Here is a 25,397-nt window from a genome sequence, read left to right on the forward strand (position 1 = left end):
TGTATAATTGTTGATGTCGAATTACATATGTAAGTTATATGCTTTTTGTATGTTGTACTTTTTTATTGCTCAAAACAAGTGTAGGTTATATAACTTTATATAGGTTGTATATTTATTGAACTTAAATACGTTGATATATGCTAATATATTGAGTGGAAATTATTTTTTTAATAATTAAAAATATAGTATTATATGAATAAATTGTAGTTATGTTAAATAAAATGAAGAATGTGCAAATGAAAAATAAAACTAAAGTAGTGTTTTTATCTTTTTAATTATTATAGTTAAATTAGTTAGATATATTAATTAGAGATATTTATTATGGTTATATTAGTTGTATTAATTGGAGAGAGGGAGTGCATTTATTGTTGCATTTACATTTATTTATTTATTTTTAAATAATTAAAACCTAAAATAAAACTAGTGGCTCATATTCATTTCTGTCATTTCTTGCAATAATTTGATTTTTTTTTTGAACTTAAACATATATATATATATATAGGGGATAGATATTTTGAGAACTTGATGAGTTATACGAATTTTAAGAACTCAATTTTGGACAACACATTTAATTAAATGAGTTTGAATATGTGGCTGAGATTAAATTTTATTAAAAAATGAATCAAGAGAGAGAATAAGTATTTTTGATAATTACACAAGTTTAAATGTTAGTTACACATGTGTAATAAGTCGATTCAGTGTGTAAAAAATTACGGTAATTTTTTGTACATTACTTACACTTACGTATTACACATGTGTAAAAAAAATTCAAAAAAAATTGTTACGTTGAGTTCTTTCGAGTTCTTAAAGCTCAAAACGGTTCTCAAAAGAAATCAATCATATATATATATATGCAAATTCTCGTATAAACTATATTATACGAGTATTCTGTAGGACTTGAACCCTTAATTTGAGATAGACTGAAGACATCTTATCACCACACCAAATCCATTGAGGCTTTATTTGTAAACTAAATTGTGGTGATTGTCACCTTCCCCACCATCTCCCTAGTCGCCTACATCATGACTATCTCCTAGTAGTCTTAGTCGGTAACTAGCATAAAAAGTAAAAATACTTACTATAACCAAAACCGTTTGGCATGTTTTTTTTAAACAATCTTTTTAAACCAAACTTACGTTAACCTGCTCAACTTTTTGGACGTCTAAGTTTTAACAAACGTTAAGCGAGATTATATAAATCAGTTTTACAAACACACAAGCTTTAACGCGCTATTTTGTCATCTATTGTTATCACTTGGCTCAACCATCATGCCTTAAGTAGATGTTCAATTTTTGGTTGCCTTTTTACGGATTTCATTGTTATCCTTTTTCTCTTTTCGAGATTTGGGTTGTCTATAATAAACTTAGTGCTGACATTTTGCTCATCACCTTATGTGATTGTTGTGATACTTATTAATGGTCTTTTTTATGACTCACTTCTAGACTACTTTTTAAACATTCTTCATTGATCATATTCTTATTTTCGATTTTGATTTTACATGAATAAATTAAGAAAAAAGAACAAATAAGTAAGCATATGGTAAGCTTATAATTCTATAGTAAGCAATTCACTATGTTAACTAAAAGAATAAGCAACTAACTCATAGAATCACATGTTCGCACTTCGCACAACACCAAATTATGTACTTAGATATTAGGTTAGCACTTAACATTTTTACAAATAAAGCAAGTCACAATAACGAACTATAGTGATGATGAGTCTCATCCCTTACTCCCGTAGGATGGGAGGGGCACTCCCCCTAAAGTATAATACCATTTTACAACGGTCACGGCACCCACACCACAAGCGAGCTCACGACCCCTATCGAGCTCATAGAGACTGGGTTGAGCGCTCCGCCCACCCTTATAGAAAAATACAATACGAGTGCAAAGCTAGGTACCCGTTGACAATATTATCTATCAAAACTCGATATCTCATTTGTCGCCTTAGAATAGCAACACGGATCACATCATATTCCTATTTATAATCACATATATAATGAAATTTAAAAAACAACAACAAACCAAATATAAATTTAAACGTCATGTTCCTGTTTATAATAAATATTTCCCTTCACTAATATGTCACATAAAATAGTTCTCTGTCAAGACTATTACATAAGTCATTTATGTCTTTGCACTACACAGACTAATATTTGTTGTTTAAGCGTATAGAATTTCCTGAATTTTGCATTTAATACCGGTACCGATATCATATATTTTTAAAATTTGAGATCGATACCAGTATCATCCCGAGCTCATCCTTTAGATAAGTTGGGCTGGGCTGGTAATGAAACAACAAAACCGTATTGAATTGGGTGGGTTGTTGGATCAACCCGAATAAGAAAACCCTAGATGGTTATAAACCTTAACGATGCTCTAAACAAAACACAAAATCAGATCAGCATCCAATCCAAAGTAACAAGATTGCAAAACACTCTTTAAGATCTTGGCAGCTGAAAGCGTCAACACCAATAATTCATCTTTCCTTTCTAAAAACCCTAAGCTTCAACTCAGTTTATTCGCATCAAGGTAATCGTTACGATCTCGTGTGTTAATTGCTAATTACATTGTGCTAATTTTGCCAAATGATGTTTGGGAAAATGCGCAAGGGCTTTGAGTCCTTAATTTGTGTATCGTAATAATAGGGACCGTGAAAAATATATTCAACGGTATATCCGTCCCACCTGATGGCAAAATAATCTATAACTGTTTTTGTTTAAATTTATTTGATTTTAATTAAGTTGCTTATGTTCGTTTACAGATTCATTTTTATTTCTTTAACCTCAATACAGTTTGATTAAAGTTAAACGAACGTTTGCGTTCATTCGGTTTATTTACAACACTAATTCTGTGGTTTCAGAATCAGAGCTTCTGATTAATAATGTCATGTTATAATGTTACAGAATAAATTACTGCAAGTGTGTGGTTAACAGTTTCTGTGAATAGCAAATGAAACATATCGTGAAGATTGTGACATTTTTGGTGGCTATAACCGCCGTATGGATCAGTTTATTGCAGACTGCGATGATTCCACAAAGTCATACTTGGTTGGTGAGTGAGTTTATTTGTTTTGAATATTATTTATTGTCTGCTAAGTGCTAACGTTTGTTTTTGTGATATATTTTGAAACAGTTGCCCCTGTACTTCATTGTGTCGTTAGGATGCTATGGGCTTCTAATGGTTGGAGTTGGTTTGATGCGATTTCCAACTTGCCCTCACGAAGCAGTCCTGTTGCAGCAGGTATTTTATCTTTATGCTAGTAAAGTTTTCTATTTTTCGCTTCAAGTTCGCCATTAGTGCATTTAATGCGTTTGATTAGAAATGAGTTGATTTGGGTTATCTTTTATATCAAACGGGTCAAGTGAAACATGTAAAATGGGTCAAACTATTTGTTCATTTAAAAAGTTAACACGCCGTAAGCATTTGAAATATATCTGTTTGACCCGTTTTATTTTAGTCATGTTCAAATTTTTAACCAATGTGATAACTGTTTCCAGTTTTTATCATTTTATTAATCTGCTTTAAAATGAACAGAAACTATAAAATGTATTATGTATCTTTTCTAGTGCATTTTAATTGTTGTGATACTGTGACTTTGACTTAAAGGGTCAACTGTATGAACTTATGTTGGTCTTTTTGCAGGATGTAATTGAAGCAAAGCAATTCTTGAAGCATAATGGGGTAGGTTCTGATTGACACTTGTTACTTTTGTGTATCTGATTTTTGAATTCTGATTTGAGTTATATCATCTCCTGTTTGTCGTTATGCACATTACTATATGTTCGATAAAGTTGAGTTAGAACTTACATGTATACGGATTTAAGTATTGCGGCTTTAACAATCATTGTAAAACGAAACAAAGCAAATTCATGGAACACCGTTCTGTTGGTTGATTTCTTGTGTGATTTAAGCACATCGTTTAAATTTAAATATATTAGGACTTACAATTAATATCAGTGTTGTTAAATTCGGTCAGACAAATTAGACCTGGAACCGACTACATAACTGGTGTGATAGGTACGAAAAAAAATAACAGAAATAAAAGTCAATGGAGATTTTCCTGCATCACTACAAGTTGAGAAAGTCCAATTAATTAACTTCATTAAACTTTGGTTTTTAACACTTAAAGCATTAAAATATCGTGAATATCGACCGATAACCGAGATACCACTGATATTGACTGCACTGATATCTGGTACAGATTACATAATTCGTGATTTCGTGTGGTTCAGTACTCTTGAGCTGCCTTTGTTTTGGCTAGCCGGTTATGATGCAACCCACTGAACCGGATTGACTGAAAATTCAAAATGTATAAACAAACGGTTTGATTTACATGGTCGGTTTGAAGTTTCATACCGAGCCGGTTTTAAAGTCTTTAGTAATTTGATAGAGAAAGATACGAAAAACTACGAGTTGAGAAAGTCCAACCAGTTAGTAACTGTATTAAACCTCAGGTTTATGAGAAATCTGCATTTTGTCTCCCTGGTTTATATTCACATTCGATGGGTTTACCCCTGAAAAAGATTTTGCGAAGTTTGGGCCCCTGTGTTTCTCCGGCGGGTTCCTTTGACTCCTACCATCAGTTGACCCGTTAAAAAAAGGAAATTACTTTATTACCCCTAATTCGTTTATAACTACTCGATCTACCCTCTTTCCCTTTATGTTACCATCTCCGGCGATTCTCTCAACCTGTAATTGAACGACATTATCCGGCGACCCGATTGACGGATGTCTCAATCCAAGTCAAGTCAATTCTCCTCGGGTTCACCTTCCAAGCCTTGCCGTGCAGATGAGCTTTGTGTGAGATGTTCATGTGGTGCCGCGACATGTTACCGGATATCCAGGACCGATGCAAACCCGGGGCGTCGATTCTTGTGCTGTGTAAGTTTTAATTACTCACGAATTAGGGTTCTAGTCTGTTAATCGATGATTTATTTGGTCTGTCGTGTTGCTTAGGTCAATTTTAGGGGTAATTAATCTGTGAATTATGAATCGAATTAGGGTTGTTTGTTTGTTGATATATTTAGTCTGTTACAGAAGGGGAGTTGTGGATGGCTAAAATGGGCTGATGATCCCACATGCCCTAGTTGTGAAAAGGTAATTCAAGCAATTGTGAAGATGATGAACAAGAAAGATGATTTTGCAAGAATTAAAACCAAAGAAGTAACAAGCTTGAAGATGTTGCTAGGAATTAGTTGGTTTTTGTTCTTTGTTTATGTTTGTGTTTATTGATTAGTTGTTAACATTGTACTTTTAGTATTGGATAATGTAATCTTTGTTGTTATTGTAGTTTATGTTAAATGTTTAGAGTTTCTTGTTTCATATATTTACTTTAAATTTGTGTTCCACATTATCAGTCATGTTGCAGCCATGATGAAACTGAGAATGTTGAGTTAGGGAAGGATAATCAGAATGTTTAGTTTGACCAAGACAAAAGTCAAATGGAAGACAAGGAATATCAATTGGGTGAAGATGAGTTGATGGCTTATTTAGTGCAAGAAGATGACTTATTTAGAACAAGTGAAGAACATGAAATGGATCCTGGTGATGATTATGACCATGAGGTTGTGAAAGCAGCTTTCAAGTACACCAGTGAGCCGGAAGAAGATTACTATCATGATCCATATGAAGATGATCCAGTGTGGGACTCTGACTGGTCAAATGATGATTGTCATTGAAAGTAACATTGTAGTTGGTTTCTAGTATTGTTTGCATTTGAATTGTACTTTAATTTGACATGATTAAATCTATTGTAATGTTTGCATTATTTGCCTACATGCTACTAGTTTTAAAAGCATTAAACAAAATACTGTCAAAATAGCATACAAACCATCATGTCCCAAATCAAACATAGCATACAAACCATCATGTCCCAAATCAAACACACATGCTACAAGTCTTAAATTGTTTCAAACACAAACCATGCCATGGTACCAGAAAGTTCAAACAAAAGTCTTAAATAGTCTCAAACACACACCATCAATCTAACTTAAACACAACTTTATGGTTGACATCATTATTGTTAAATTGGTGCCCTGCAAGTTCTGATGTTGTGTCCGTAACCTCCACATCTTCCACAACTTTTTTCATGCCCCAACCTGGTAAGTCTTCCTACTGCAGAAAACACTTCCTGAACCTCTTCAATCTTCATCTTCCTCTTCTTGCTAGCTGCCAATTTCTTCTTCTCACCTAGTGCCTTCTTCCTGCTCTTCTTCGGTCTGCCAATCTGAGTATGATGTTTAGGAGGAGTTATTATTGTTGGGCAATTTGAGGGTGTCCACATATCAGGGCCTGGTATGGGCCTGATTTGGTGAGTATACACCTTCTTCCAAGTGTCTAACCAGTAAGCTTCATCAACCCACTTCTCCAATGGACCGACATACATGTTGTTTTCTATCATGTTATATAGGGCTGCCACAACATGTTTGCATGGCATACCTGTCAAGTCCCATCTCCTGCATGTGCAAGTTCTATCCCCCACATTAACCACACATTGACTTCTCAGACTTTTAACCTATGAACATATTTGCATATTAACAAAAGATTGATTGTAATATCATAGTCATGCAAATTTTCATACCTGGTAAGTCACATCATCAACCATCATAACCGTCAATTTGCTTGCTTCTGTTTGGATTTCATCCATGCTTTTGTTGCTTGCGGTGTTAATGGGCCCCTTGCAGTGGCTTACATCTTCTTCAAAGTCACAATCCTCATGGTCAAATACTCTCTAATATACTCCAAGCATGTAATGATCGGCTTGTCTCTTGCTCCAACAAGTTGCTTGTTGAAAGATTCACAAAGGTTGTTCAGCAACATATCACTTTTTGCCCTTCCTGAAAAATGTGATCTTGACCATCTTGCTGCTGGGATCTCACTAAGCCAGAGAAACATATCAAGATTTGTTTTCTTAATCTCCTCCATTTCCATGTTGAAGTAGGGGACAGAAGTGGCCGATGCTGCCCTATAAAACAAGCCTTTATACAAATCTCCCATCCAGGTTTGCCTCAAGTTCTCATGGATGTGTCTACAACAAAACCGATGCTCCGTCCTAGGGAAAACACTCTCAACTGCTTGAATAAGCCCCTACAACAGTCAAATCACCATAATTAGTGTACATGAGTTAGCCTATTACAAATATATCCTACGTGTACATACCTTTTGTCGGTCACTTATGAAAGTAAAATTGGCATCATGAGGCAAGTCAAGATCATATCCAAGGAGATCTAAGAACCATTTCCATGAGTCTATGCATTCGGCTTCCACTATTGCAAAGGCAACAGGATACAAGCAATTGTTACCGTCCGTCCCGACAGTAGTCAAAATCTGTCCGGGGTATTTCCCTTTCATAAAACAACCCTCCAACCCAAGAAGTTCTCTACCAAGCAATTTAAATCCTTTAACCAAAGCAGCATAACACACATATATCCTTCTAAATGGGTGTATTGTTTGGTGTGGTCACCATCCTTCCTTTGCAAGGCTATTGTCTTTGCTCTTCTCATCTTGGATTCAGAAAGTTGTACTTGATGCATCTGCTGGAATTTGGCCTTCAATTCCTTGGCAGATAAGTTGGGGGTGGTTTGTAGCTCAACCTCAATCTCTTTGGCAATAGTAGACATTGTGTACAAACCAATTGTTCTACTTCTTAGACAGTCGTGTTTTCTGGGAATGGCCTTCACACACCAATTATCCTCAACAGTTTGTCTTGAGATGTGCAGCGTCCAAGGGCAAGTGGGTTTCATTTCCCTTTTTTTTACCTTCAACTTTTCCTGACTTGACACATTTGACCCCTCACCAGTAACCAAATTTGGATTGGTCCCCAAACAAATCACCCTAAACTTAAAGGATCATTCTTCTTGATATACAAATCTCTTCTAGCATGAATAGCATAACTCTTAACCATTTCATTCAATGTTTCCTTTAATGGTATTAACTGATCAACATAAAATGGACACTCATCATCATTATTCCTTTCCTTACCCTTGAACTTTCTTAGCATACTATTCAAGACACTCAAGCGCTCATCATCAGAGCTCTCATAGGTATCCATGCAAGGATTTAAACCATCATCATCACTAATATGATCAGCTGCTGCTTCTACCACATCAAAATCTACAATAGCTTTATACAACCTCATGTCAACTTCTACATCCTCCAAGGGTGTTTGAAAGGCAGCCGTATATTCAGGATCACTTTCATCTGATCGATCACTATTATAACTGTCATCATCTTCCTCACTAGAACTATTTTCAGCACTCTCTTCATCAATATTTTCACCACCTACTTCATCAACACTTTCACCACCCACTTCATGGACACTTTCACCACTCACTTCATGGACACTTTGATCACTCACTTCATGAACACTTTCAAAACCAAAACCAGGTACAAATCCAGAATCATAGACCACAATTTCAGTACCACTAGTCCTACCATGTTCTACAAAAATCTCAACAATGTGAGTACCTATACCATCACTACCTCTAATCATATCACAAAGATCTTGAAAATGATAATCTTCAACCAACGGCTTTAAACCCAAGTCCAAACTAATAAGCGGATGTTTGTAATGAAAACAACAAGCTGTACCACAACCATATTGTAACTTACAAAGTATTCCAAGCAACAAACTTTTACAAAATTCAGAAACTTGAACTTCATCAACGTAAGTGATCTTCCCCCCTTCGTATCTTCGCTGCCCCTCGGTAGCGAAATACCCTCCATGGAAAAGTTTTATGGTGAACGCATGTGAATAATTTTCACCTATAACAACATTCAACCCGTTAACAACAATCAAGCAAAAAAACGAAAATGTTGAGCAAACAGTAAAACCTTACCATATAGGTCGTACGGGTCACAATACTCACTGTCCGGCCTAATAGAATACGAGGTCGACATTGCGATGTGTGCAGGTGACGTTTGATTTTAACGGTGATCGGAAAAATTAGGGGTTCAATGTTCGAACGGTTGGTTTGTATTTGGGTGTTTGGGAAAAAAAACCTTAAATCGGGGGTTTTATTGAATCAGGGGTGTGTAAATAGGTTAAAGACTATATTACCCTTCGACATTAACGGTCAACGACAGGTCAACTGATGGTAGGAGTCAGAGGAACCCGCCGGAGAAACACAAGGGCCCAAACTTCGCAAAATCTTTTTCAGGGGTAAACCCATCGAATGTGAATATAAACCAGAGAGACAAAATGCAGATTTCTCCAGGTTTATTGTCATTTAAAGAGAAAAGGATTAGTCAAACACCTTTAATGTCCATTTTAAGGGTTTAATGAATGTAATTTTCATTATCATTGAAATACATGTTACATTGAACAGAAGTTTGCAACTTGGTCAGAAATCTTTCCTTCATTTGCCCTGTACAAATTTAGATTAATCAAATATTACAATTTACACCTATGCAAATGCTTAGAGCTGGAGTAAAACACAAATCACTTTCATATCAAACGCGATCTATTTCAACTTTGTTTCGGATACTTTTAAGCTCATTGCCCGACTCTCTTCAAAAGGTAGCTTCGGCTAGCATCATCTCTTCAAATCCAATTCTTGACCTTTATTATAACTACTCGAGTTTTGCTAATAAGTGAGATAAATGATTTCTGGGCCATTTCCACCTCATGTTATGAGAATTTTTTCTTATTAGGTAGCATTAAGGTTTTAAAAAGCACCTCACTGTTGATGCAAATGCAACTCAGTCTGTGTTTTCTGTTGAAAGTTAATAGTTTGAATGTTTAGATTTATCGGTTTAGTGGTTTATGTTTATCTTATTAGTTTGAATATCTAGAAAGTAGGAGTTTGAGTCTTAGTTTGTTTAGGAAGTTAATTAGTATATATAGATGGTCAGCGGTATGTAATTAGTGTGCCCGTGTCAAGAATTATAACAAACAAAAAGATTTGTTTCGTGTTCTTAGGCCTGCTTTCCAACATTTTGCTCTTTTTTAACTTGGTCGATTTATTTACGTTTAATCTCAAACGAGTCTGATCAAAATAATTAAATATCAATACAACAGGTCAATGGTTGGAGTTCTTAAATAGATTGAAAATCGCCCAAAGTGTATACTTTATTCAACCTCCCGCATCACTATAATACTATTATAGAATTCAAACTGTTTAAAGGGTCAAACTGTGTAATGTTAATAAAGCTTGAAATAGATCAGATGTGTTAGTTGGCCTACTAACATGTTTTGTTCAGTTATTAAGATTTATACATATATAACTAATGCCTTATATATGAGATTACAATAACTATTTTATTAACATAATATACTAATGATCAAACCCATAGCATAATACCATCTAAGCTACTAACATCATGGCTAACAATTTACAAGTTACGATAGCCTCAAAAACTCTTAAAACTATAACAGGCTAACAGCTTTAAGTTTACAAAACTAATAGGCATGATCATAATTTAAAGTATAGTTGATAGATAAAAACATCTCAGTACCATAATTTAGGTTGAAAGTGTAGTGTAATTGATAGATATAGCATGACTGTTTACCATACTCCCAATCTATAATAGTATAATATGTACATGCCTAATAAACCACAGAAATAATGCGTATTATTGATTCACTGAATATCAATTACAAGGTCATAATATATAGGATAGAATATTACAATTAAGTACCACATAGTATTGATAAATATAAAATACTATCTAATGTATTGTTTATCAACGACCTGCAACTTGGATCGTAACAATAGGAACCGTTGAGACGGTAGAGGCTTTGTAAACACATGAGCAATCTGGTCATGTGTAGAAATGAACCGAACTTTTAACTTTCCTTTAGCCACTAGTTCACGAACGAAATGATAGTCAACTTCAATATGTTTTGTGCGAGCATGAAACACGGGATTTGCAGAGAGATATGTGGCACCTAAGTTATCGCACCAAAGTGTAGGCGAAACTTTTGAGATAATACCAAGCTCCTTTAAAAGTGCCTCGAGCCAGGTGATTTCGGCAACAGTGTCAGCGAGAGCTTTATACTCAGATTCGGTAGAAGACCGAGAAACAGTACGCTGTTTTCGAGCATTCCACGAGACAAGATTTGAGCCTAGGTAAACAGCAAACCCCCCCGTAGACCAACGGTCATCTGGACAGCCGGCCCAATCCGCATCAGAATACGCTTTCAAAGTTGTCCGCCAGTGCACATCGGTGAAAGCTTGAAGAGTAGAACCGGAATCATGGCGAATAAAAAGACCAAAATGAGAAGTACCTTTGAGATAGCGCAAAATCCGTTTAACAGCCGACCAATGATTTTCTGTGGGAGTCTGCATAAACTGACAAACTTTGTTGACAGCAAAGGTAATGTCAGGTCTCGATAAGGAGACATATTGAAGAGCACCTACCATTCGGCGGTATTTTGTAGGATCAGCTAGTAGGGGGCTATCGGCGAGAGTAAGTACCTGTGAACTACTCATTGGAGAGGAGACACTTTTGCAATCAGATAAGCCAGCCTTATCAATCAACTCAGAGATGTATTTGCGCTGAGATAGAATTAGGTTTTTGCCATGGGGAACAATTTCAATGCCCAAAAAATAATTCAAATTCCTCAAATCTTTGAGTGCAAAGGAGTTACTCAATTTTTCAATGACATTATTAATTCCCACAATATTATTCCCGGTAACGATGATGTCATCGACGTAAACCAGGATGTACACCAGGGTGCCTCGATCTTTTAAGATAAACAAAGAAGTGTCGGTTTTAGAGCCAACAAAACCAAGATAATGCAAAGTTTGTGAGAGACGTTCGAACCATGCTCTAGGCGCCTGTTTGAGGCCATATAACGACTTATGTAACAGGCAAACATGATCGGATTTGCAAACATGATCGGATTTGGATTTGTCAACAAAACCCGATGGCTGGCGTAAATAAACAGTTTCTTTTAAATCACCATGAAGAAACGCATTTTGAACGTCCAACTGTCGAAGAGACCATTGGTTCGTGACCGCGAGAGACAAAAGTACTCTTGTTGTAGTGGCTTTGATGACGGGGCTATATGTTTCCTGGAAATCAACACCAGGTCTTTGGTTAAAACCTTTGGCAACAAGCCTCGCCTTGTAACGAGTGACCTTCCCATTTTCATCCTTTTTTATCCTGTAAACCCACTATGAATCAATAACATTAGTATTTTTAACATAAGGTACAAGAGACCACGTCCCATTCCGAACAAGAGCATTAATTTCTTCGGCCATGGCCTTTCGCCACTCTGGTAATTTGTTAGCGACGGTAAAAGAGGATGGCTCAACGGGGTCAAAAGAGTTAATAGAAGTGTGATAAGCGGAAGGATCATAGCGAGTGGTGGTTTTGGGATTTTGTCGTAGGTTAGGTGGACGGGTACGAGGTTGTAAAGATGCAGTAGGAGTGGAAGAAGAAGAGTCGGTAGAACTAGAGGAACTAACCGACGGATTGGAAGGTGTAGAGGGCGGGGCCATAGGTGTTGGTTCAGAAGTAGATGGCTGGTTTGGTATATGTTTAGGAGTGGCGGGCTGGTTAGAGGGTTCGGTTAAAGAGCAAGCTGAGGGTTGTGGGACGGAGTTGGGTGTAGCAAGAGAAATAGGATATGTGGAAAAATATGGAGATGGCTGGTCATTTAAGGTGGGGTTGGTGGTGGGGGTAAACGGAAAAAGGTGCTCGTTAAAGCATACATGGCGTGCTACGTATACACGATCAGTTTGTACGTCCAGGCAACGATACCCGTGATGAAGAGGGTTGTACCCTAAGAAAACACACGGGGTTGATCGAAAGTCCATTTTGTGACGATTGTACGGACGCAAGTAAGGAAAACATTAACATCCGAAGGCCCGAAGGAAAGAATAATCAGGACGTCGTTTAAACACGTGTTCAAATGGTGACTTTCTAGAATAAGCTCTTGAGGGCATTCGATTTATTAAGTAAACGGCCGTTTCGAAAGCAAAGTTCCAAAAACGTTGAGGAGTGTGGGGAATGAGCAAGAAGAGCAAGACCCGTTTCAACCACATGACGGTTTCTGCGCTCAACGATACCGTTTTGTTCACTTGTGTGGGGACACGAGTGCCTGTGAATAACGCCGAGTGAAGAGAAAAATGGTGTAAGATTACGAAATTCACCCCCCCCCCCAATCAGATTGGACGTTTTTAAGTTTAGTGTTAAATTGACGTTCATCCATTAAGACAAATGATTTAAAACTTGAGTAAACATCAGATTTTTGTGCTAAGGGGTAAATCCACATATACCGTGAGTGATGATCAACACATAATAAGAAAAATCTATGGCCATTGAAAGAAAGACAAGGTGCCGGGCCCATACATCACAATAAACCAAATCCAAAATATTATTACTACGAAAAGTTGAAAGATTCAAAGACAATTTGGAGGATTTCCCCGTTTGACAAGCAGAACATAAAGATGGAAACAATTTTGATGAAACCGGTAAAGAATTACTAGAAACAATAGATTGAAAAACACGTGCATGACGATGCCCTAGACGGTGATGCCAAGTTGTAGAGGATGCTTTGGTTGCTGTGAAGGAGACATGTGGGAGAGACTTCAAGTGAGGAAGACGGAGCGAATAAAGACCTTGATTACTTGGACCCGTGAGTAGGATGGAACGTGTAGACTCGTCCTTCACAACAAAATAAGAAGAGTGAAACTCAAAGAAAACGTTATTATCCATGCAAAACTGTTGAACAGATAAGAGATTCTTTTTAATTTCGGGTACATGAAGAATATTAGATAAAGTAAAAGTTTTGGTAGGAGAATAGAATTTTGAAGAGCCAACATGAAAAATAGGAAGAGGATTACCGTCACCAACATGAAGGGAGTTGTTACCATGGTAGGCTTCAGAGGTATCCAAACTTGTTAGGTCAGGGGTGACATGACTGTTGGACCCTGTGTCTGGGCACCATGTTGAGCCTGCTACTGATCTATTCTCAGAAAAGGCTGCAAAGTTCGCCTGAGGTGAGTCACGAGTCGAAGAACCGAACTGATTGGGGCATTGCGCAGGTATGTGACTTATACCACACTGGCCACAATAACCATAAACGGTGTTCTGAGTGGATGCCCAGGGGAATTGTTGGTGGCGGTTTTGTCCACCAGTACCACGGGAATCATCACGATGCCTGGTATTAGTACCACGTGAGTTTCCACGGGAATTTCCACGATAATTGTTTTGAGAACGATTTGAATAGAACGCTTGAGGCTGACTATTATTTTGAGAAATAAGTGGGTTAAGTTGGTACCCAAGTTGAGCTGCCTGTTGCTGCAAGGATGTTAATAAAGCGGTGGAGGAAGGGATTGGCAAATTTGTTGGGCCTGGTGTAGAAACCATGAAAGCCTGAGGTGTAGGTGGAGCATGACGCTGAATCATGTAATCATGGTCGTTAATTAAACCGTGCAGTTCATTGAAGGTGACCGGTGGTGTTCGAGCCACTAGGGTTGCTTTCATACCATTATATTCATCCCGAAGGCCGGAGATAGCTAACATGGTCAGGTCCTTGTCTTTGAATGGTTCGCTAATATTGGCTAAAGCCGTGGCATACTCTTGTGCGTGGCTAAGGTAAGTGGCTGGACTTTCATCGCCTTTCATCTCGATTTTTAATAACTGGGTTTTTAAGATGTATTCCCTGGAGGAGTTATTTGGCGCGTAAGCACGCTCTAGCGAGAGCCATAATTCCCGAGAGGTTTCACCTTGAACATGTTGAAAAGATGATTCAGAGATCGTTGAGATGATAACCATGCGTACATGGGCATCATTAGCAATCCAATACAGGTAACTAGGGTTGTCCATAGAAGACGTGTCGGTGGTTGCTGCTGTCTTCTGTGGTGGGCATTTAATTGTACCATCAACATAGCCGAATAAGTTGTTGGTGACTAAGAATGGGTGGATCATTGCTTTCCAAAACCCATGGTAGGAGTTAATTTGAAGGCGAATTTATGTGAGTTAAGGTGGCTGCTGTGGTTGTTAAACAAAGGAAGATGAAGATTGTTTTGTGACGGCAGTAGGGTTAGGGAGGCTGCCAGAAATTTTTAGGGTTAAAGGAATGGCTGTGATAAACCACAGAAATAATGCGTATTATTGATTCACTGAATATCAATTACAAGGTCATAATATATAGGATAGAATATTACAATTAAGTACCACATAGTATTGATAAATATAAAATACTATCTAATGTATTGTTTATCAATGCCACACAACTAAACTAGAAATGTGATTGGTTTGTTCACTTCGTTGGAATGAAATGAAATTGGAGTCGGTGAACCAAACGCCCCTGAAGTTCAAACAGAATCATATATCTAGTAATATGCTCATGAGAAAGTACATAGTCACCTACAAATGATAGTATTTACAGCAAATTATGTATCAACAAAAGAAATCGAACTTAACCAGACAATATTCCAAGCATAATTCATAAAAAACTAGTAAATGTGAGATTAAAACTGTACACAGATTCAACAAAGTGTTCCAAGGATGGAAGATTTATAGGAGCACAAAAAATTACAGGGTTCGGGAAAACGGAGAGAAGAAAAAAATTTGGACCATTTCTCGATTTGTGCGTGTCATCCTTGCGCAGGGGCCATGCTAATCTTCTCTGTATCGTTCCAATTTTATCGGATGTCCCCGAAGGGACAACGTTGGTCTTCGACCAAAACTATATAAACAAGGTAGAGATTTGTCTTCTGGTCGATGTGGGAAGAACATTAGACACTATCTAGTCACATGAACTAATTAGTTAAGCATTTTATTTCTTTTGTTACTCTATTTTACCTTGTAAATACAAAACTTAAGCTTCTTAAAGTTTATGAATAACCATTGCTATAAACTGTTTCCTTTGTTAATCTACTCTGCTAAAACAATTTAAATGTCCACCATATTAATAAAGATACAACTTTACCAGCCTTACAACTATATAATATAGAAGACAAACGTAAACAAAGATTTCATCTCAATTAAGAATGTCTTTATCAACAAATGAATCACTCGTAATTCAGCGCGAGTCACTTGGCTCATATAAACGTTCGACAAGATCATAGCTAATTTGAATAAGTTTTCATTCTTGATTTTCTTTGTATATTGTTTTTTTAAGTCTTGTATAAACTGGCACATTCATGTCTTACAATAAGGACATAACAGTGTTAATCTATACTTGCTGCAATACTATTGTCTTGATTATTACATGTCATATTGACTAACCGTGATGGCACTCATATAAAACGAGTCTAATCAAAAAAATTAGCTATTAATATAACTGGTCAACTGGTTGGGGTTGTTAAACAAATTGAAAATCGACCAAAGTGTATTCTTTATACAACCTCCTGCATCACCATATGCTAAAATTCAAATTGTTTATGGGTCAAACTGTGTAGTTAATAAAGCTTGAAATAGATCAGATGTGGCTGCAAATATCTTATTCACCAATAATCGCCACAGCTACATGATCCATTCTTAAACAAATGAAACCGATTTGCATCTCTAACCAAAAACTCCCTTTGCACAATTTTAGAAATATACTTTGTCACCGTATGACAATCCTCACAAACCCGTAAATTCTTCATCACCTGCAACCGCGTTCCAGCCTTTGTATTCAATAAACCAAATGCGATTGCAAGTCTTTCGCTATGCCCACAAAGAATATCCCTTTTCTCATCTTCATTCACATCATGAAACACAGATTTCAAGTTAGGAACATACCCTTCTTTACTTATTAAATCATAAAGAACCTCAAGCAACTTCTTAACCTCCTCATATTGTTCAAAAAACTTATCCCCACTACTAAAAGCATGAATCTTTTTATTAATTTCCACCCAACTTTTACCAGCTTCTTTCTTAAGCCCTTTAGATTTAATCGATTTTCTCACCATTCTAACTTGATCCCATTTCCCTAAAGATGCATACGCGTTCGAAACTAATATATAATGCCCTGTATTTTGTGAATTTAATTTAATAATATGTTGTGAAGCGCGTTCTGCTATTTCCGTGTGCCTGCTTGCTCGGGTAGCACTAAGTAGAGAGCCCCATATGCTTGCATCGGGTTTTACTGGCATTGAAAGTATGAGCTTTTCGGCTTCGGTTGACCTCCCGGACCGTGCAAGAAGGTCAACTACACATGCATAATGTTCAATCTTTGGGTCAATGTTGTAATCCTTTTTCATCTGGTTAAAGTAAAACCGCCCCTTTTCTACCAATCCTGAATGACTACACGCAAAGATGACCGCAAGAAACGCGATTTGATCCGGAACGGTACCGGAAGCTTTCATATACTCAAACGCGGTCGTGGCCATACATCCCATACGCGTATATCAACGCGGTCCACGTCACCACGTCTCGATTTTTCATATGCTCGAAAACGAGAACCGAGTTTCTCAAATCACCACATTTTGAGTACGTTTCGATAAGCGCGTTACAAATTGGAACGCTTGACCCGAAACCCGACTTTAAAACATAACCATGAATCTCTTTACCTTGTCTTTTAGCTCCTAGAGTTGAACATAAGGGTAATGCGCATAAAATGGTAGTCATATTTGGTAATATTCCCTCGAGTCGCATTCGTGTGATCATTTCAAACCCTAGATTACACTCTTCTGAATAAGAACATGCAGAAATAATGGTGTTCCATGATACAATACCGCGGTCTTTCATGTCCTCAAATTGGTTCAATGCATCTTCCATGTTACCACATTTAGCATACACGTCAATAAGAGCGTTTCTAATAATCACACACGCGTTAACTCCGGTTTTAATTGTTTCACATTGGATCTCTTTTGCTAACATTAAGTTCTTCTGAAGTGTGCACATAGAAAGAATTGTCACAGATGTCACAAAATCAGGTTTTACTTCCATTTTCATAAGTCTAAAAGTTGCCAACGCGTCTTCATACTGTGATGCTTTGATAATACCGTTTATTAACGTGTTCCATGATGTCAAATCCCGGTTTTTCATTTTGTTGAATATATCTTTTGCCGCTTGCAAATAACCACACTTTGAGTACATATCAATAAGGATATTACTTGTTTTCGTGTCGCATTCGTACTCATTTACAACCAAGTAATCATGCACAAATCTTCCCGATTTCAAGTCGCCTACGTGACTGCACGCACGAAGAACCGAAGTGATCGTTAATATATCCGGTTTGTGTCGCTCACGCAGCATTTCCATAAACAACTTGACCGATTCTTGATATAAATAAGCTTGTGAGTAACCGCAGATAACCGTATTCCACGTAATATCATCTCTAGCATCCATCTCACTAAAAACCCGTTGGCATTCTTCTAAGCTGTCGAATTTTAAGTACATGGAGAGAAGCGCGTTGCAGACTCGTGTGTCGACATCAACCACGAGCTTAAAACTCAAACCATGAACCATGTGACCTTCCGTAACATCACCCAGCCCGGGCAAAACACTCGAGAGCATAAACGAATCAGGCGTCACCCCGACCGTCCTGGACCGGTAAAACATCTCCAAACCACGCTCCCACTTGTCATGCGCGCAATAACCCGAAACCAACGTGTTCCAAGAAACGACATCTCTGCTAGGCATTTGGTCGAACACCCGGCGTGCATAATCAAGTTGACCGAATCTGGCGTACATATCAACCAAAGCATTAGCAATATACAAATCGGATGCAAACCCAAGACGCAAGACATGTTGGTGAACAGTCTTACCTATTTGGGGATGCAGTAGTAACCGGGCACAGGCATTAATAACCGAAGGGAAAGTGAAGGTGTCGGGTATAATAATATTAATACTGGAAACCCTCATTTGGGAATAATAATATATGGCTTGGGTGAAGAAGGCGTTGTGAGTCATGGCTCGAATGATGGTGTTCCATAGGTAAACATTGGTTGTAGGGGAAACGGAGATGAATATTAATGAGGATGAATTTGGGGAGTTGAAGTGAGAGTATTTGGTGATGAGTTTGCCGGAGAAGAAAACCGTTTGATGGAGTCCTGAAGTGATTATAACTGAATGGATCTTGTCAAGCTGTTTGATGTTTGATGCTGAACACAATGCTTTTGAGATCAGATTCAACATTTTGCAGGTAGTAAATATGAATGTAATGGTAGCATATATATTATGTATCAACACAAGAAATTGAACTCAAGTAGACAATATTCCCAGCATAATTCATAAAAAACCAGTAAATTTGAGATTAAAATGGATAAAAAAAAACTATTGTTGCGGGGGAAATGGGAAAGAAAAATTTATATATATACACTAGGTTATAAACCCGTGTACTACACGGGCTAAATATAAAAAATAAATGAATGCTAAACCATTTAATATCACGTTTCTTTTCATTTTTGAATATATAGTTATTATGTATTATATCAAAAACTATCATTTTCAAGTTTTAAAGTTAATGCAAAATTATGCTTTTGGTAAACAAAATTAGTTCAAAACCGTAGAACAACCAACTAAACAGAACCATAAAATTGGTAAAATCGGTCCAACTGATGTAAAAAAACGTAGTGCAAGCAATCACGCTGTGGTTCACAAGAAAAGTGGGGTCTTATTCTTATTAACCATATAGTCTTAAAAAAAATAAATAAAATAATAATAATAATAATAATCAAGTAATCTTACAAACAAAAATAGTGTATACAAATTAAAAATTAAACAATTAATATCCATTCGGTCATGCCATATCAACTCCTTATTCCTTTAATAGAGGGCATGGCAATATCATGTTCTCCCTAAACATCATTAAAGTTTAAATGCATTACTTTCTTTGCATGTTATTCCGTTAAAACATAATAAATAGATAATAGTGTTTTAAGGATTTTATCTAACCCGTGGAATGTTTTTGAGAAAGTATTTCGCAACCCATTCAACGACACCTGAATCAAAAAACAAAGCAACACTTTGAACAAAAGATTATACAAAATGATATAGAACTAATATCTTTAAAGGAGTTGGATTTTACCATTAATAATATTGTGGTAGCGTAGAAGATTAGTTGCAGTAGACCCCGGAAGAAGCGTTTTTGCAGTTATATTCCACTCGATTTTCTTGATTTTGGGTACCAAAAATGTATTCACACTTAATTAATAAATAATTAAATCATGATTTTGGGTACCAAAAACGTGTTCGTACCGTTTGCTTTTGACACCTTTGGCGCTCTCGGCCCTGACGCGGTTCAAACCTTAAGCGGTCAGCAAGTGGACAGCAGTAACTCCGCCCATGCTAAAGGGAACGTTGTGTTTAGTTTGCTATTCAGAAGGGGGTAGCGGCGCAGCTTGTTGCCCGTCTATCTGCCGTTAGTTTGTAACTGTCCCGGTGTAAAATTAACAATTATTTGATTGTGGTATCTTTTTAATAAAAATTATATAAAAAAATAAAAAAATAAAAAATAAATAAATAAATAAATAAATCATTTAAGCTAAGCATCACAAGTTTCACCTTGAAGTGTTTTGTTAATTCTTTAGCATGCAGTATGTTGGTAAGCCTTGAGTCTTTGACTGTCCGTACGCGTACACCGGGTGTAACTGCATAACAGAATTTGGTTATGTATACTTAAAATTGTTTATATATTGACTAAGTTTTAAAAAAATATGAATATTAACATTATAACATGCCCTGATTCATTAAATAACTGGTCAAGATAAATTAATTTGTAGAGTTTTCTTCCTTCTTTATTCTGTCAATGTGACAACCTCTTCATGGTCTCGACTAAAGTTGTGTCAACAGAAAGTGACCCAGATGGCCCATGTATTGATTTCTCTATTTGAAAATGAAAGAAACCTGTGCTTAACATCAAAGACAAATGTCATCACTATTCAAAGTTAGCATAACTCACAATCAGAAGAACACACATGCTCAATTGATACTATGTATAAAGATATAGTGGACTATTAGATTTTTCAGAACAACAGAGATGTGAATATAAGGGTGTGTTTGGGATTGCTTATTTGAGTGAAAAAGGACTTTTGATTAAAAGGACTTATAAACTTATGAAATTTTGAAAAGAAGTTTTTAAAAGAATGTTTGGATTAGCTTATTTGTTGGGGAAAACCAAAATGACCAAAATGGACACTCTTTTTTAAAATGAGTGTAATGGGATTTAAGGGTGAGAGGGGTGTAATAGGTAAACAAACTCATTAAGTTAATAAGTTACATATTCCTAACTTTTCAAAACACCTCTATTTTGCCTTCACCATAAATTAAAATCCATAAGGCCTTATGGTTTGCCAAACACCTTATACACCTTATTAACTTTTCAAAAAGTTTATAAGTTATAAGTTGATGAAAATAAGGAATCCCAAACACCCCCTAAATATAAAAAAAATCATAACTAACATACAAAGCCCAAATTAAAATTAGTCGTTAGGGCGAAAATGAAGTGAACAACTTTTCAGTTTGTTAATATGGAATATAAGGCAGACTTATTATGGAATATGCTTCATCACCATAACTAAAAGTTTGTTATGGATCCAAATACTAACAACTTTTCAGTTGGCTACTCTAATCATTGTTAAGGTTTAGGGTTTAAAAACAATCCAAAATTGGTTCAGTGTTGAATAATCATTTATCCTAATCATAAAACTATGCCTCTGCAGTTGCAAAGCAAACCACGAACAAAATTAGGGTTTCAGTAAGTGGTTAACGAACAAATCCAGAACGATAGATATAAATTTAGAAACTACGAATCGATTGCATTGACTTCTAAAATTAGGACGTACGTACAAATGTAGTTACCGGAGAGATATTGACGGCCATCGAGACGACGACGAATTTCCCCCGGTTCTCCGTCGATTTTGACATCAATTAGTCAAAATCATATCTTTTAACCGTTCAATTGCAGTGGGATGGGGCGGGAAGAAGGGGGAGTTGGAGGGTTACGCGATTGCTAAAAGCCTAAAACCGTAATACTCAATTAACTGTCTGTCAATTTCTCAATTGTGATGAAGCCACATAATGATAAGTGAAAATAAAGGTGAATGACAGCTGTAAAAAAAACTTTGTTTTTGTTTTATTACAGTAGTAGATTTACAACTAAAGTTGTGCATAAGCACTTGTAACTTAAGCTTCAAATATGTCTTCTGCATTGTTGGGTTTGTACTGGCTGTAAATAGGTATTTTAAATTCACACACATCTAGAAGAGTCCTTGACGTTCAGAGACGACTTCGATGGTGGTCATTGCGGTGCTAGAGAGAGACCGTCGTGGTGGCTGGATTGGCGGTCGTCGTGATGGAATAGGGCCTCGAGAGAGATAAGAGAGTACGTCGTGGTGGATAACGGCAATAGGTTCCGTCTTCTTCGATTACTGTTGATTTTGGCGAATAGCTTACATTTTTTCGTTTTGCTTTGATTTGGTGTCTGGAACCTAAATGAATGTTTGATTCTTTGTTCTTTTATGTTACAGAGACAATCCAGTGATTTGGAGTTTCAGTTCCACATTCTTTCCTGTTTCTATCTTCAATTTTTCATCTACTTCAGGTGTAGTTAACTTTAATTCTTTTATTTTTAGTTTGGATTTAGTTTTCTATTGCTTTGTAATTGATGTTGTCATTCAGTTTAGCTTTTGACAGCTATGGCTGAAGTTTATTTGGGTTTTCTTTTCTATTGATTTGTTAACAGTGTTGTGAATAAGGGTTAATTTTGTGTAGTTTATTTTGGGTTAAAAACACTTCAGGGTAACAGGATTTTACTATTAATTCCTATTTGTGGTTTTTAATTAGCCTTGATTGGAAGCTTATGTTAGTTTGAATTTTGATTAGCCTTGATTGAAAATTTATGTTAGTTTGAATATGCTGTACATATGAATTGAAAATAGAATGTTAGATGAACATGCATTATTAATTCTTTCGCCTTTACTTTTGTCTCTTGCTTTAAAGAGATAAGCTGACACATCCAACAGGTTGGCAAGGCAAAAGAGTTCTACAAGTGTGACGATTATGACATCGTAACCATCACGATAGTAAGGTAAATTTTCATTTTTAATCTTGCATCAAGGTTGTAACATTTAGGCTTGGTAAATCATTCCTAGGATGATATTCATTTCTAAAATGACTTCAATGGTGAAATTATGTAGAATTGAAGTGTTGTGTGTCTGCTTTACCATTGACCTTAGTGATGATGCAAGTTATTATTATTTTTTAAAACAAGTGAAATGGCTACAACAGTTAATATACAGCAGGTTGATCTTAGTTCATCTCTTAGGTTGTAATCTTATTCGTTTTTGAATCTATTGAATCATGTATTCGCAGAAACCAAAGCACCATCACAGAATTATGTTTTATGTCTAGCATTAACAAAAATCCTCGATTACAGCAATAAGTAATCTGACTTGTCTTTGCATACATACAGGTACCACGTATTAGCAAAGATGGAAAACATCACTGTCACGAAAACTACAACTTTTTTCGTTGAGAACAATGACTGTGTTAGTGGGTGAAAGTTGAGAGGACCTCATCAAGAGGCATGGCTATCCGAACACCACCGTCTTCATTTGCAGATCAGATGCCTCGCTCGGCATCAAACTAATGACAAAATAACTACCACCAACAACACTGACAAAAGGATTCCAAGAAAAAAAGCCCCCCTTACACAGCAAATAAACGTACTTACAATACTCAAATTTATTGAAAATAAACTGACAAATTTATTGAAAATAAACTGACGTAGACAACAATGGCAATTTGCAGAAGATGAATCGCCTTTCTTAATGATTCACAAAAGTTACCGGCCATGAGAGAGAGGATGATGCCCAAAGGTGGTGGTGGTAACGTCGTCTTTTTGAGTGAAGTGAAGATGTAAATAAAAAGTTTACAAGTTGCGGGGGGTGCAAATACTAGTTTTTGTATAATTTCTTGATTTGTGCTTGTCACATTTGCGTAGGTGCGTTTTGCAATCAGCGAATGCATCTTGGATCATTTTTCAATTCAACTAATAAGAATTAGGTCGTGTAATTTCGTTTTAAAACGAAACTCTTTTCGAATCATTATGGAATCAAATTATAAAATTATTACTCTTTTTTTTTATCGAATCTATTTTCAATTTTAGAGCGAACAGTAATCTTATAAAACTTTTACTTTCATTTTAACTAATTAGATTAAGCATTGTTTGCTACCATAAACTTTTAAGTAACTAACTATTTTGAGCTTTTATGTATTTGTTAAATTTGAAGTGAGTTGACACCCAAGTTCCAGTTTTCTTAGCTCCATTTTTTCTATGGAGTTTGAAACTGTTTTAAGCTTTTAAGTAATGATGTGTGTTTGCGTCTGTTTATATGAGACTTTGAAACTGTTTTAACGTTACTGTCTAAATATAAGCTGACTTGATTAGCAAGATTAAGGTGATTGTTTCCTATATAGTTTAGCTCTTGTAATTGTTTCCTTTGGTGGTTTGTTCGTGGTTATGGTGATTGTTTCCTTGTGTCTAGTTTTAAATAAACCCATATACAAATTATTTTTGTCCAATCAACCCATTTTCTTTTAAAGAATTGAGTCTAAATTCTCACACAGATAAGTGAATGAATTAACCTGACATGGGTTTCTAATAAAAAGGGAAACTGAATGAGTTGTCACAGATAGATTAGTTAAGGATGGTTCTTGAACTCTTATTTGGAAGTCTAAAGAATGCCTGCACCTGCAGTAACAAAATAAGAAATTTTAGTTAGTATGCGCGCTCGTGTGTGTGTCATTCACATCTTAACTTCATTTTTTGCATCCAGATAACCACTTAGAGCTTCGATGGTATGTGCATTGGCGTGCATAAACCCAATCTTCAAGCATTGCTCCCATGGATGACGAAACAAGAATATTGCATGCCCTATTTCCCACCATGCCCTTGGGTCGTTGGGTCAAGACCTGTGTAGAAAAGAACTCATGGGTACGCCTAGTCGCTAGTGATAATAAAGAACTACCGCATTCGGATATGACCAGGTATTGGCAATACCCGGGTCGGGTTCAGGTTCGGGTATTGTCTCCAAAAACCATACCATATGTATCAGGTTCGGGTCGGGTATATGACCGGGTATTCTAAAACCGGGTATTTGAATGCCCTATTTTCGGGTATTGAAAGAACCCGAGTCTGGATTTTTTCCAGGTATTTTTTTGGGTATAGATTGGATTTTTCAAGGGGTTGCACTTTTTAGGGGTATTTTTCGGATATTTTTCAGGTATTTTTTGAGTATAGATCGGGTATTTGAAAAACCCAGTTTTGGGTTTTGAAAAGGCCCGGTTCTGGTTTTCGGGTATTACGGGGTACAAATCGGGTCCGGTTCGGGTACGGGTTTTTGTACTGAAATGCATACCCTATCTGTACCCTACGGATAGAGTCGGGTCGGGTATTTTTTCAGGTTCGGTTCCAGGTTCGGGTTTTTTGTGCACCTCTAGGTCACATGTCCGGTGAAGAATAAACCCGATTGGGGAATCTTTATTTTTATTGCAGTCGGGAAAAAA

The 25,397-nt window shown here is 36.5% G+C and overlaps 3 protein-coding genes, 1 long non-coding RNA gene, 1 other non-coding gene and 1 pseudogene across 6 annotated transcripts; 1 reads left to right on the top strand and 5 right to left on the bottom strand.

Moving 5' to 3' along the window:
- The first annotated feature begins 2,467 nt into the window (after positions 1-2,467).
- Positions 2,468-3,870, top strand: LOC143535809 (dolichol-phosphate mannose synthase subunit 3-like). Its single transcript, XM_077029952.1, has 4 exons — positions 2,468-2,531; positions 2,906-3,053; positions 3,135-3,242; positions 3,645-3,870. The coding sequence occupies exons 2-4, from the start codon at positions 2,952-2,954 to the stop codon at positions 3,696-3,698; spliced, it is 264 nt and encodes an 87-aa protein (XP_076886067.1). The 5' UTR covers positions 2,468-2,531; positions 2,906-2,951; the 3' UTR covers positions 3,699-3,870.
- Positions 3,871-6,024: 2,154 nt separating this feature from the next.
- Positions 6,025-6,648, bottom strand: LOC143535793 (uncharacterized). The gene is made up of 2 exons (XM_077029940.1): positions 6,583-6,648; positions 6,025-6,516 (listed from the first exon to the last, which is right to left on the bottom strand). Exons 1-2 carry the CDS (start codon positions 6,646-6,648, stop codon positions 6,025-6,027), a joined length of 558 nt encoding a protein of 185 aa, XP_076886055.1.
- An 801-nt stretch (positions 6,649-7,449) lies between these two features.
- On the bottom strand, positions 7,450-9,073 carry LOC143535810 (uncharacterized). Of its 2 annotated transcripts, none has more exons than XM_077029954.1 (2): positions 8,331-9,073; positions 7,450-8,282 (listed from the first exon to the last, which is right to left on the bottom strand). In XM_077029954.1, exons 1-2 carry the CDS (start codon positions 8,491-8,493, stop codon positions 7,831-7,833), a joined length of 615 nt encoding a protein of 204 aa, XP_076886069.1. In that variant the 5' UTR covers positions 8,494-9,073; the 3' UTR covers positions 7,450-7,830. The 2 variants fall into 2 exon arrangements, with proteins under 2 accessions (XP_076886069.1, XP_076886068.1); XM_077029953.1 differs by having other exon boundaries at positions 8,322-9,073.
- Positions 9,074-15,521: 6,448 nt separating this feature from the next.
- Positions 15,522-15,624, bottom strand: LOC143535843 (U6 spliceosomal RNA). The gene has a single exon (XR_013135779.1). It is a non-coding gene; the product is annotated as a U6 spliceosomal RNA (small nuclear RNA).
- Positions 15,625-16,388: 764 nt separating this feature from the next.
- LOC143535794 (pentatricopeptide repeat-containing protein At3g03580 pseudogene) lies at positions 16,389-19,025 on the bottom strand (annotated as a pseudogene).
- Positions 19,026-19,545: 520 nt separating this feature from the next.
- LOC143535811 (uncharacterized) lies at positions 19,546-21,824 on the bottom strand. The gene is made up of 4 exons (XR_013135775.1): positions 21,690-21,824; positions 20,394-20,735; positions 19,785-20,002; positions 19,546-19,687 (listed from the first exon to the last, which is right to left on the bottom strand). It is a non-coding gene; the product is annotated as an uncharacterized LOC143535811 (long non-coding RNA).
- Between the last annotated feature and the right edge of the window lie 3,573 nt (positions 21,825-25,397).

This window comes from Bidens hawaiensis, unplaced genomic scaffold (genome assembly GCF_021521415.1).
Source record: "Bidens hawaiensis isolate Kalapana, Puna unplaced genomic scaffold, B.hawaiensis_p1.1 tig00010636_1, whole genome shotgun sequence".
In the NCBI taxonomy this organism is placed as follows: Eukaryota; Viridiplantae; Streptophyta; class Magnoliopsida; order Asterales; family Asteraceae; genus Bidens; species Bidens hawaiensis.

Bases quoted from the DNA above. Each gene is read 5' to 3' on its own strand.
- LOC143535809 (XM_077029952.1), top strand. From the start codon at position 2,952: ATGAAACATATCGTGAAGATTGTGACATTTTTGGTGGCTATAACCGCC. The intron at 3,054-3,134 runs GTGAGTGAGTTT...ATTTTGAAACAG, and splicing joins CACAAAGTCATACTTGGTTG to TTGCCCCTGTACTTCATTGT. The intron at 3,243-3,644 runs GTATTTTATCTT...GTCTTTTTGCAG, and splicing joins AAGCAGTCCTGTTGCAGCAG to GATGTAATTGAAGCAAAGCA.
- LOC143535793 (XM_077029940.1), bottom strand. From the start codon at position 6,648: ATGGATGAAATCCAAACAGAAGCAAGCAAATTGACGGTTATGATGGTT. The intron at 6,517-6,582 runs GTATGAAAATTT...ATATGTTCATAG, and splicing joins TTGATGATGTGACTTACCAG to GTTAAAAGTCTGAGAAGTCA.
- LOC143535810 (XM_077029953.1), bottom strand. From the start codon at position 8,493: ATGATTAGAGGTAGTGATGGTATAGGTACTCACATTGTTGAGATTTTT. The intron at 8,283-8,321 runs GTGTCCATGAAG...TTGATGAAGTAG, and splicing joins CCATGAAGTGAGTGGTGAAA to GTGGTGAAAATATTGATGAA.